Source organism: Ornithorhynchus anatinus, chromosome 18, assembly GCF_004115215.2.
Source record: "Ornithorhynchus anatinus isolate Pmale09 chromosome 18, mOrnAna1.pri.v4, whole genome shotgun sequence".
In the NCBI taxonomy this organism is placed as follows: domain Eukaryota; kingdom Metazoa; phylum Chordata; class Mammalia; order Monotremata; family Ornithorhynchidae; genus Ornithorhynchus; species Ornithorhynchus anatinus.
In genome coordinates, this window is record NC_041745.1 from 40,300,392 (window position 1) to 40,313,770 (window position 13,379).

At 43.4% G+C, this 13,379-nt stretch overlaps 1 protein-coding gene across 1 annotated transcript in view; it reads left to right on the forward strand.

Annotated features, from left to right (window-relative positions):
- Positions 1 to 13,379, forward strand: part of DNAI4 (dynein axonemal intermediate chain 4) — a 42,651-nt gene that overhangs the window by 28,390 nt on the left and 882 nt on the right. The window contains exons 10-16 of the mRNA XM_029046789.2: positions 1,973 to 2,059; positions 4,530 to 4,681; positions 7,665 to 7,822; positions 8,793 to 8,917; positions 9,997 to 10,095; positions 11,100 to 11,326; positions 12,596 to 12,749. Of these exons, the coding sequence (XP_028902622.1) occupies positions 1,973 to 2,059; positions 4,530 to 4,681; positions 7,665 to 7,822; positions 8,793 to 8,917; positions 9,997 to 10,095; positions 11,100 to 11,326; positions 12,596 to 12,749 (1,002 nt within the window). The remainder of the gene's footprint in view (positions 1 to 1,972; positions 2,060 to 4,529; positions 4,682 to 7,664; positions 7,823 to 8,792; positions 8,918 to 9,996; positions 10,096 to 11,099; positions 11,327 to 12,595; positions 12,750 to 13,379) is intronic.

Here is a 13,379-nt window from a genome sequence, read left to right on the forward strand (position 1 = left end):
GGGCAGGGATTGCCTCTCTTTATTGCTGTATTGGATTTTCCCAAGAGCTTAGTACAGTGCTCTGCACACAGTGAGTGCTCAATAAATACGATTGAATGAATGAATGATTCGCTTGTGGCTACCCCAGTGCTTAGTACAGTGCCTGCCACATAGTCGTGGGCAAGGACTGTCTCTTTTTATTGTTGTATCATACTCTCCCAAGTGCTTAGTACAGTGCTCTGCGTACAGTTAGTTCTCAATAAATACGACCGAATGAATGAACAAACATAATAAGCACTTAAGTACCACCCGAAGAAAAAAGAAAGCCATCTTACAGTTTAGAATGTCAGCCAATTCCTCAGCCTTTTAAAGTCATGCACTACTTGGTTGTGTTGTTTTGGATCAAATATGGGGAAAACTATGTCAGATGTTTTACATAAAGAGGAAGAAATGCCAGAAAAGATTTCATTCTCTCCCTATCTGTTTGCACATTGACATTTAGAAGTCAAGAATCAAAGTTTCACATGCCACTTCATTCTGTTTCTGGCCTGGTGAGGCAGACCTGAGCAGTTTTTCTTTTAAAATAATTAAATGTTCTGTCTGAGGGTAAGCGTTAAAGAGGAATCTTGTATGATCTGGTTTTGTGGCCGTCATCTGAGCATACGAGGGTTTACGTCCAATCATTTCAAACGTGACACAAAAAGCATTTAAGTCGTAAGCTGCTTCTAGAAATGCAGTCACCATTCTACATTTTTAATAATGTTGGTATTTATTAAGCGCTTACCATGTGCAGAGCACTGTTCTAAGCATTGGGGGAGATACAGGGTCATCAGGTTGTCCCACGTGAGGCTCACAGTTAATCCCCATTTTACAGATGAGGTAACTGAGGCACAGAGAAGTTAAATGACTTGCCCACAGTCACACAGCTGACAAGCGGCAGAGCTGGGATATGAACCCATGACCTCTGACTCCCAAGCCCGTGCTCTTTCCACTGGTGATTGAAGGCATGCAGTGTTCAGTGAAATAAATGACAAGACCCTGCCCTCCCGCCTCGACAAAGAATCACACATCGCTGTGCCCCTGCTTTGTCAGAAAATTGCTTGTATGTAGACTCAGCTTCACAACAGAAAGATTTCTCTTTTTACACTTGAAGACACTGAGTTGAGACTCACAACTTAGAAATTATTAAAGAAGTAATTGTTACAGACCCGCTTAATTCAACCGTTCACAGTATTGTTCGATGAAACCACGGTCATTATTTACAATCAACGATAAAGACATCGGAGGACCGTGTTCATTTAGGCAGCTTGGAAAACAGATAGGTTTCATACTTTTCTCTATTATAAGGAGAAGCAGCATGGCACAGTGGATAGAGCCCGGGCCTGGGAATCAGAAGGTCAAGGGTTCTAATTCTGCCTCTGCCACGTGTCTGCTGTGTGACCTTGGGCAAGTCACTTCACTTCTCTGGGCTGCAGTTACCTCATCTGTAAAATGGGGAATAAGACTGTGAGCCCCACTTGGGGCAGGGTCTGTGTCCAACCCGATTTGCTTGTATCCACCCCAGCTCTTAAACATACAGTGAGTGGCACATAACAAGTGCTTAACAAATACCATTATTATTATTATTTTTTATAACAATGACAACCAAGTACATTATTTGGCTTATTCCAGCTGAGAAAATGGAGATTAAGACTGTGAGCCCCACGTGGGACAGACTGATTATCTTGTAATCATTACCAGTGCTTAGAACAGTGCTTGGCACATAGTAGACACTTAATGAATATAATAATAATAATAATAATGTGACTAGAGCCGAGGTCCTTCCCACTCACTGTGGGCAGGGAACTTGTCTACCAACTCTGCTGCTTTGTAGTCTCCCAAGCACTTAGTACAATGTTCTGCACAAAGTAAGCATTCAGTAAATAAAATTGATGGATTTGATGAGTTCCAAACAAATTGTGACTTCACTTAAAATCTGTCTTCTGATTTTCAGGACCTGCTGGCTGTTGGCTACGGGCAGTTTGGCTTTAAAGAACAGAAAAGAGGGCTGGCTTGTTGCTGGTCACTGAAAAATCCAATGGTAATCCAAAAAGGGGCAGCTGCCCTTTTGAATTTTCTTGTTCTAAGATTGAATGCCTTCTTATCAGTTCACTCCTGTAAATGTGTCTAAGGCATAAGAGAAAATCAACAAAACTGCAAAAGAACCCATTGAGAAAAACTTTCCTTCCTCATTTTCACTTCTCAATCCATTACTGACAGCACTAAGCTCCTTCTAGACCTCACGCTCGTTGTGGGAAGGGAATGTATCGCTACATTATTATAATGTACTCTCCCAAGTGCTTAGTACAATAGTCTGCACATAGCAAGCACTCAATAAATTCGATGGATTGATTGAAATTTTTTGACACATAATATGCCTAATTCACGATTGTCAAAGGAAATGATTTTTTAAAATGAAAATCGTAAATAATCCGAACCCCTTGAAACTGTCATTTGGGAGTCAAATCTGATTGCGGAGTATTGTGGGGGGCATCAGTAATTACTAAAGGCTTGGAATAATAACCTCGGAAGAATGTCTAAGGACACTGGGTTCTTTCTGGGGGGCACTGTGGGTAGCAAGAGAAGGCTGAGGAGGAATCTGGAAAACAGTTATCTGGTATGTGAAAGCTCGCATTCTGAAAGCAGAATGTGTCTGTTTATTGTTGTACTCTCCCAAGCGTTCAGTTCAGTGCTCTGCACACAGTAAGTGCTCAATAAATACAGTTGAATGAATGAATGAAAGGATATTTTATGATTCGTGTTAATGGACAGCCTTCCTCCAGTACTGCTGATGAGAGAATTACAGAGAATGGGCCAAAATTAGGAAGGAAGGGACTAAGATTAGACATTCAGAGATTGAGGTGCAAGAGGTGACATTCATTTAATTCAATAGTATTTATTGAGCGCTTACTATGTGCAGAGCACTGAACAAGTCGGCAACAGATAGAGACAGTCCCTGCCGTTTGACGGGCTTACGGTCTAATCGGGGGAGACGGACAGACGAGAACAATGGCAATAAACAGAGTCAAGGGGAAGAACATCTCGTAAAAACAATGGCAACTAAATAGAATCAAGGCGATGTACAAGTCATTAACAAAATAAAGAGACATTAGAGGTGCAAAATCATAATGTCATAAAGACATTAAGAGATGCAAAATCCTGGCTTCCACTTATAATAATAATAATAATAATGATGGTATTTGTTAAATGCTTACTCAGGTTGGACACAGTCTTTGTCCCACATGAGGCTCACAGTCTTAATCCGCATTTTACAGAGGAGGGAGCTGTCGAAGGACCTGGGCTTTGAGGAAATAATTGATCAAGGTAGAACTGTTTAAATTAAAATAAAGGAATAATTGGCCTTCTGAGGTGCTTTCTTTTGTCCAACTTTGGCTTTCAATTGCTATAGCTATGGAAGTTGTGCCGATAAAACTGGAGACAGAATGAGAAGCAGCATGGCTTAGTGGATAGAGCCTTAGCCTGGGAGTCAGAAGGACCTGCATTCTAATCCCAGGTCTGCCACTTGTCTGCTGTGTGACCTTGGGCAAGTCACTCAACTTCTCTGCGCCTCAGTGAACTCTTTTGTAAAATGGGGATAAAGAGTGTGAGCCTCATGTGGGACATGAACTGTGTCCACCTTGATTACCTTGTAGCTACCCTAGCACTTAGACCAGTGCCTGGCACATAGTAAGTGCTTAACAAATACCACAAAAAAATTAAAAAATAAGGCCCAGAAAAGAAAAATGCTTGTTTCTTCTATTCCTACTTACAAACTGCCACATCTTTAAAGACTCGTGTGTTCATAAAAGCCGTTTCTTTCCCAAACTGCGGTAAGTAGATTCACCTTTGTCCAGGAATTGAGAGGTGGCTTCCAAAAATAATGAACTCCACTCCTTTCGGTTACCTTTTTTTGCTGGCTTTTCAGGTGACTACATATTTGGGTGGGTCGGAGACACTTCTGATCTTTTGACCTAGAGAAATGGAGAGCGGGAGAAAGGAGTGAAGGGAAATGAGTAAGTGTGGAAAGGCCAGAGAGAACTGTTGCAGGTTGGTGAAGCTCTCGATAAATACGACTGACTGACTGACTGAATGAATGAATGGTGATGGTTTTGGTGGGCTTACCGATATGTTGCTCTTATCTCTAGGGTCGACTTTTGCTTGATTCTGCAATGAAACCAAATTAGATTTTTTATGATTTGGCTGTATTTCACTGCTTTAAAATAAGGCTCCACAACTTCACTGACAGGTCAGGCTAACCAAAGAAAGCAAAGCCTACCCGCTCCACCGGAAGTTGCTATTTTCTCAAATTAAATAACCACAGTCTGTGATGGAGGCTTTTGTATCCACACCATGGCCCTTTTCAGAATCTTGTCTTTTCACTGCTCACCTTGCAAATTGACATTTCAAAGCCTGACAAAGAGATGGAGCAGTGTCTACACATCATTTTTAAGAGCTGCAATTTGGTAGTGCTTCCAAAGTCTAAAATGCACTAATCATTTTCTTCTGTTCAGTGGCCAGAACGTGTTTATCACAGTCTTCACGGTGTGACCTGCGTGGATTTCTCTTTATCCACTCCAAACCTTTTAGCAGTGGGCTTTTACAATGGCACAGTGGCAATCTACAACGTTTGCACCAATAGCTCTATCCCAGTTCTCGATAGCAGGTAAGACTCCAAGACCAAGCCAGCTCCATCTATCGCACCCGATGACACAGGAGAGCCGAAGTTGGCTCTTCCACCGTTTCAATTTGTGGGACTGTTTAGTGCTTTTGAGGACAGAGACGTTGGGGTTGCTGAGATGAGAGTAAGCAAATTTCCCTACCTAGTTTCATCAGGCCACCTTAGTTCTGGCTTCCAAAGGAACCCAACCCAGTCCTCTGAGGGGCTCTGAGAACCCAAATATCCTCATCTGATAGGTTGTAAAGTAACTTGAGAGAAAATGTATTTAATGGTATCTGTTAAGCGCTTACTATAATAATAATGATTATGGTATTTATTAAGCGTAAGCGCTAGGCACTGTACTAAGCGCTGGGGTGGATACGAGTAAATCGGGTTGGGGACAGTCCCGGTCCCACATGGGGCTCACCATCTCAATCTCTATTTTTCAGATGAGGTAACTGAGGCACAGGCAAGTGAAGAGACTTGCCCAAGGTCTCCCAGCAGACAAGTGGCAGAGCCAGGATTAGAACCCAAGTCCCCCTGACTTCCAGGCCAGCACTCCATCCACCAACCCACACTGCTTCTCCAAGGTGTGGCAGGATGGCCTTGGCTTTGACTGTAATTCATTCATTCAATGGCATTTACTGAGCACTTACTGTGTGCAAAACACTAAGCACTTGGGAGAGAATAACAACAAACAGACGCATTCCTACCACTGAAATGTTCATCTTTCAGCATATGGAAAGAATTGAAAGGAGATGAAAGTCTTGCGGGAGCTCTAGAGAAAATAGGCATCATTAGAAATGTCCAAGAAAGCTTTGAAATCACATCTCCCCAACCTACATCACCTCAGGTCCACCTCAGCATTTCCACATAACCCAAACCCTTATGTACTCAATTCCCTGTCTTGTCCCACGCTTGTAGTACACATCTTTACACATCTTTATACACATCCTGATACACATCTTTATCTTCCCCTGGTTTGTCCTTTCACTTATTTTAGCGTCGGTCTCCCCTGCTAGACTGTAAGCACCCTGAGTGTAGGCATCATAGAGAGAAATTCTACTGACCTTCTCAAGTACTTGGGAAAATGCTCTGCATGCAGAAGGTGCTTAACAGAGGCTATTGATTGATAGACTGACCTTAGGTAGTCCAGAAAACCAAGAATTCAATACCTGAAGTTGAACGTGACTGCCAAGAATTGAAAGGCTGGCGGCATTTGGAATTTGGAACAAGACTTCACATTTCAATCATTTTACCGTGTGCAAAGCTCTGTACTAAGGCTTGGATTTTAAATCACAAAGTGTGATAGAAAATAAGGGCAGTGAGGAGTTTTACAAAATAAGAAAAAGAAAAAAGGGAGAGGGAGTGATTTAGTGAACCTGCATCTGGTCCAAGGAGGGATGAAAGAAAGCCATAAAAACTAACTCGCCCCAGGAGAGCAAAAGATTAAGGGGCTTCAATATTCCTATGGGCCTGAGGGAAATTAAAACTCAGTAATGTCATGGTGGACCCGTGAAAAGTGGTGTAGAATGAATTGAAATGTGGACGTCTCTTTTAATCTCCCTAAATTTCCCCCTAATAACCTATCATAGGTTATAACCTATACATTCATCATTTTTTGACCTTTTTTTGACCCCGTTGATATTTTTGGTCTACCCAACTTCCTGTGGTAATAAGTACTGTAGCACTACTCTGCCTTCTATCTGTGTATTTAATGTCTGATTCCCCAGCTTGATTGTAAATACCTCGAGGACAGGGGTCATGTCCACTATTTCTATTCTCTCCCAAATTCCTAGTATAGTCCTCTGCACACCAGTAAATAAATAAAAATGGTATCCGTCAAGAGTTTGCACTGTACTAAGCACTGGGGTAATAATAATAATAATTGTGGTATTTGTTAAGCACTTACTTTGTGTCAGGCACAATACTAAGCTCTGGGGTAGATACAAGGTTAATTTGTTGGACACAGTCCCTGCCCCACACAGGGCTCACAGTCTTAATCCCCATTTTTCAAATCCCTACTGAGAGCTCACCTCCTCCATGAGGCCTTCCCAGACTGAGCCCTCCCTTTCCCTCTGCCCCTCCTCCCCTCCCCATTCCTCCCTCTGCTCTACCCCCTGCCCCCTCCCCACAGCACCGGTGTATATTTATATATTATTTATTACTCTATTTTAATTGACGATGTGTACATATCTATGATTCTATTTATCTTGATGGTATTGATGCCTGACTACTTGTTTTATTTTATTGTCTGTCTCTCCCTTTTAGACTGTGAGCCTGTTGTTGGGCAGGGATTGTCTCTATCTGTTGTCTAATTGTACATTCCAAGTGCTTAGTACAGGGCTCTGCACACAGTAAGCGCTCAGTAAATACGATTGAATGAATGAACAGACGAGGGAACTGAGGCCCAGAGAAGTGAAGTGACTTGCCCAATGCCACACAGCAGACAAGCAGCAGAGCTGGGATTAGAACCCACAACTTTCTGACTCCCAGGACCGTGCTGTATCCACTACACCATGCTACTTCCCCAATCTGATTACCTTGTTTCTACCCTCGGGCTTAAAACAGTATTTGGCACATAGTAAGTGCTTGACAAAATCAAGTACCATAATTATTCAAGTACCAAATACCATTAAAAAAAAATCAAAAAAAGAACAAAAAAAAACCCTGGGAGTTTGGCCTCTCTTGCAATTAATGCCCCAAAGCCCTTTCTGTTTGTCCTGGCTCTGAGACTCTTTATGTATTTCCTGTTTTCACCCAAGAAACCTTACCCATTTTGAGAGGATGCCTTTTTTTTTCCTTCCTTTTCTCCTCTGCTGATTAACCGGACATGGTTTATATGTGGTTACCCTGTGCTCGTTGCTGAGGGACACACATTTTTCTCAGGGTTTCACGTGGGATAGTTTGAACGGCTTCCAGGGCAATTCTTTGTGCTTAATGTGTTTTCGGCTCTAGGTCTTAATGGTGTTGCCGTCTTCTGTTTTAGAGAATCAGGCCATAAACACATAGGCCCCATATGGCAGCTAAAGTGGATAGAACAAGACAGAGGAACGACGGGCGACGACAAAGGGGAGATACTAGTCACTATATCAGCAGACGGCAGGATCACAAAGTGGATTATCCGCAAAGGATTGGACTCTCACGGTAGAACCAATCTCGCTTGTTTTCTTATTCTCTATCTGTCGTTAGAACCAGAACTCAAGGTTTCCAGTCAGCCCCAGTGAACTTTTTGACCTGAGCCTCTAAGAGGCTTGTTTGAAACTTCTCCTTTTAGCTTTCTTCTCAAGCCCTCATTTATTCACAATTCCATATATGGTTTATTTTTTGGGGGAGGGGGGAAGTGGTCATTTTAACTCGTTGTGGACAGGGAATGTGTCTGAAAGACTGTTCTTTTATACTCTCCCAAGCACTTTGTATGGACCTCTGCATTTATTCATCCAATTGTATTAACTGAGCGCTGACTGTGTTTAAAGCACTGTATTAAGTGCTTGAGAGAGTATAATCTTAATAAACAGACACATTCCCTGCCCACAAAGAGCTCACAGTCTAGACACAGTAAGCACTCAATAAATACGATTGACTCCCTCCTTCCTCGACAAAAGTATGAAATTTTATCACATTGGGTGGACTTTTGATAATAATAATAATAATCCCAAGGTCACACAGCGGAAAAGTGATGGAGGCGGGATCAGAACCCAGGTTCTACTGACTCCCAGGCCCGTGCTTAGCCACTAGAGCTCACTTGCTTCTGACCAGTGTCTGGAACCGTTGTCTTTGAAGAAAGACCAAGGCAAAGCCTCGGTAGAGCAACTCAATAGAGCAAGTGATTGGAACATTTAGAGAGTTCCAGGAGTGAAAGAGCCCGGGCTTGGGAGTCAGAGGTCATGGGTTTGAATCCCGGCTCTGCCACTTGTCAGCTGTGTGACTGTGGGCAAGTCACTTCACTTCTCTGGGCCTCAGTTACCTCATCTGTAAAATGGGGACTAACTGTGAGCCTCACGTGGGACGACCTGATGACCCTGTATCTACCCAGTGCTTAGAACAGTGCTCTGCACATAGTAAGCGCTTAACAACTACCAACATTATTAATGGATTTCTTGTGCCCTTGCTAAAGATTTGATGAGACTGAAGCGGACGGCCCCTGCCAGGATAAAGAAATCAGTGGGTGAAAAAGAGAAGAAAGGCGAAGCACTGATATCTCGGCAGGCACCCGGAATGTGTTTCGATTTCCATCCCAAGGTAGGTTCCAGAAGTTCAGCATTTAGGCGGGCGGCCTCAGAAGATTGGGGGTGGGGGGGAGGCGGGTTAGGTGAGCCCAGTGCCGTCTCTGCCCCTGGGGTGGGTGGCGAGGTGTAGGCTTCTGAGGGAGTGAGAAGGGATTTTGCCGGGCCACTTCCTGGCTACTATGACATCCCTGTCGCCACTGGTTGCAGTGGGTTTATCGGGCTCAAGATGAACCAGGCGTTCCCACCCCCTATTCCATCCTGGGGGTGTGGTGAATAGGCTCAAGGAACCACCAACGGCCATGGTCAGCTGGAGGAGCGGAGCAGTCAAGGCAGAGTGAGAAGCTGCGTGGCCTACTGGATCGAACATGAGCCGAGGAGCCGGAAGGACCTGGGTTCTAATGCCAGCTTTGCCACTTGTCTGTGGTGTGACCTTGGGCAAGTCACTTCACTTCTCTGGGCCTTAGTTCCCTCATCTGGAAAATGGGGATTAAAACCGTGAGCCCCATATGGGACAGGGACTGTGTCCAACCCAGTTTGCCTGTAATAATAATAATGATAATAATAATAATGCTATTTGTTCAGCCCTTAGTATGTGCCAACCATTGTTCTAAGCGCTAAGGTAGATACAAGGTAATCAGGTTGTCCCACGTAGGGCTCACGGTCTTAATCCCCATTTTACAGATGAGGTAACTGAGGTGCAGAGAAATTAAGTGACTTATCCAAAGTCACACAGCTGATAAGTGGCTGAGCCGGGATTAGAACCCACGACTCTGACCTCCAAGACTGTGCTCTTCCCACTAAGCCATGTTGCTTCTCACCCCACTGTTTAGTATGTGCCTGGCACATAATAAGCACTTAACATACACCATCATTATTATTATCCCAAGCACTTTGTACAGTGCTCTGCACACGGTAAGCGCTCAGTAAATAAAAATGAATGAATTATCAATCAGTCATTTATTCAGCGCTTACTGAGTGCCACGCACTTTACAAGCCCTTGGGAGAGTACAGTTAAACAGACACATTCCCTGCCCACATCGAGCTTACAATTTAGAGGGGGAGAAAGTTTAAACTCACCTCTGTTTGTTGCAGGATACAAATCTCTATTTGGCTGGCACAGAAGAAGGATATATTCACATGTGTTCCTGCTCATATAATGAACAATTCCTAGATACCTACAGAGGACATAAGGTGAACTGTAGCAGGGTGAAAGCAGAAGTTCATTTGACTTGTTAGTTCTTCAAAAGGAAGTTCATATAACTCTCAAGATGTCATTCATAAGAAGTAAAGGTCAGGGACAGATTACCCTTCTGTCAAGCTTAGATCAAATTTGCAAAGACATTTTCAACCATACGGTTTTTTTAAGAAGAGTTACCCGGAACAAGTCAAAACTTTGATTCAAATGATGCTTCCAAACAGAGCTGCATTAAACTAATAGAGTTAGCAGTTGTAAAAATTTCAAAATGTATTTTAGATGTTTAATTTTCATTCAGTCGTATTTATTGGACACTTATTGTGTGCAGAGCACTGTACTAAGTGCTTGGGAAAGAACAATACAGCAATAATTCTAATTGAGATCTACTGTGGAACGTTCCCATGTTTCACAAACCATGAAATACTCACTTTCCATATACGGGTCTGTTCTGTAAACTATCGAACAAAATTTTCCATAAATTTCCCTTCCTGTTCTCTCTCTTACTCGGACTGTGAGCCCCATGTGGGACAGGGACTGAGTCTGGCCTGATTAACTTCCAACCCAATGCTTAAAACAGTGCTTGAAACATTAGAATGCACTTAACCAATACCATCGCAATAATAATTAAATTGCACTTCACATAAAGGCCTGCAAGAACTCTACAGCCCCAAATCCTACTCAAGTGCCAAAGTTATAGCAACAATTATCACTGCATTATGTAAATTTTAGGGAAATTATTGTTGAATTTGTTAAATCACAGATTTCACGTGGAGGTAAAAACTGGGCTGACCATTAATATTTGGTCTTTTTTATTAAGATCTACAGATTACTGTTTTACTGGGTAGCCCTACCATCTTGTTAGATAACAGCATAATTTATTCTGGACTTCTTTTTATGTTTTAGCTTTTTAATCCGTTGAATTTGTTGTCTGTCTTAACTCTTTTTGCTAGCCCTCGGGCTGCTTTAAAACACCCCCTCTGCATTTCTTTGTCTGAGGCAGGGCCCCGTGTATAAGATAGCCTGGAACCCCTTCTGCCACGACATCTTCTTAAGCTGTTCTGCAGACTGGGGTATCAGCTTATGGCGGCAGGATACCCTGAAGCCCTTTTTGACTTTCTACTCGACCACTCAAGTTGTTAACGACATCGCCTGGTCTCCAAAGTCACCCTACGTATTTGCGGCAGTGAATGAGAGCAGAGTGGAAATCTGGGACCTTCACACCAGCATGTGAGCGATGCGTTGCTCCGGAAAGATTCTAGTAACTTATAACGACTTGGCCTGTCATTGCACTATATGTGCCCCGCAAAGCAATGACGCCGGGAAGTCAATCAATCAATAGTATTTATTGCGCCCCTACTCTGTGCAAAGCCCTGAACTACACGGTTGGAGGAGTACAGTGGGATTAGTAGACATGATCCCTGCCTTCAAGGAGCTTCTGTTGTAGAGAGGTAGGCAGATATTAACATTAATTACCAACAGGAGGAAGAAGATAAAGGGAAATTGGGGAACGAGTTATTGCCTAAGTAAAAAGGATGAAAGATGTGCTAGAGGAAACGGTGCAGATGTGTTCAAGTGATGCTGGGGATAGCGGTAGTTATTGAGTGCTTACTATGTGCAGAGCACTGTACTCAGCGCCTGGGAGAGTACAGTGGAAAAAGCCTAGGCTAGGGAGTCAGAGGTCATGGGTTCGACTCCCGGCTCCGCCACTTGTCAGCTGTGTGACTGTGGGCAAGTCACTTCTCTGTGCCTCAGTTACCTCATCTGTAAAATGGGGATTAACTGTGAGCCTCACGTGGGACGACCGGATTACCTTGTATCTCCCCCAGCACTTAGAACAGTGCTCTGCACATAGTAAGCGCTTAACAAATACCAACATTATTATTATTACAATACAACAGAGTTAGCAGACACATTTTCTGCCCCACGTTCCACATTCCCCTCTAGACTGTAGCTCGTTGTGGCCGGGGAATGTCCTCCCCCAAGCGCTGAGTACAGTGCTCTGCGCATAGTAAGCGCTCAAAAAGTACGACTGATTCACTGAAGTGAAAGGGCTAACGGTGGCTGAGCTTCAAAGTGGTTTTGTCTGGTTTGAGGGTGAAGAGGCAAGGCGTGGGGAGCCGAAACTTTTTTAGCCATTCAAGCCCTGAGCTTGCTCTGTTAAGGTTTAAGGGGTAGGTCAGTTAGGAGGTAGAGAGGTGGAGAGAACGGTGAAGGGAGAACGACGTTGAGAATTTGGTGATTCATCCGCCTGAATTTTTTTGTTGTTGTCGAAATCCGCCCTGTGGACGAAGGTGCTTGATAACCAAGCCTGAGTTTAGAACCTAAAATTTCTAATTCATTCCAGGCGTCAGATGCCTGGAAAGACAAGAATAGTGTGTAAGTGCTCTCCACCCTGCTGCCGTTCCCTGATTAGGAGAGGATTATGTCTGTTGAGTCAGTAATTCTGCTTCTAAACGATAAAAGAATCGTTCTTACAAGTTCCCTATTTCACTGCAGTTTGGACCCTCTGATCGTGAACGTGGCTAACCCGGGAATTAAATTTACAACCATCCTCTTCGCTCAAAACACAGATTGTGTCCTCATTGGGGACAGTGATGGGCAAGTCATAGTGTTCGAGATACAGAATATGATTATTTCGGATGTGACTCAGGTACGACTCTTGTTCTGATCACGTGAGCTCCTGGTTGCAATGCCGGCAAGGTTGCCTCTGGTCTTCCCACTCCCCATTCTGATTTAGCAGCCTTACCATGCAGTTTTGTCCCACTAATACTCAGTCACCTCATCTGTAAAATGGGGATTAAGAGAATGAGCCCCATGTGGGACAGGGACCGTGTCCAACCTAATTACCTTGTATTTATCCCAGCGCTAAGAATAGTGCTTGGCACATTGTAAGTGCTTAGCAAATACCTTAAAAATAATGATAATGATCTTCAAACATAATGGAGCTGATCAACAAAGATGCAGAAGTCTAGTCCATGGGTATAGACTATGGTTTGGAGGGGATGTTTTTGAGTTCTTTAACACACAGGACATGTCCCCTTTTGACAGCCTCACTCCGTTTCAGAAGATTCATATGCAGATTTTGAATTTTGATGATTCCTAAGAAGCAGCTTCCTATTCCGCAGAGTAAATCTGCCCCTAAATTTACTGAGCTCAATTCCTCGAGAATCTGTTTGTACTCTAGGAAGAGCATTGAGGAAGCATTTATTGTACTGCTGCTTAGGGAGGACATATTCAGCAGCAACTCACTAACCCGCCCCCGCTTAACCATCTCAGGGTC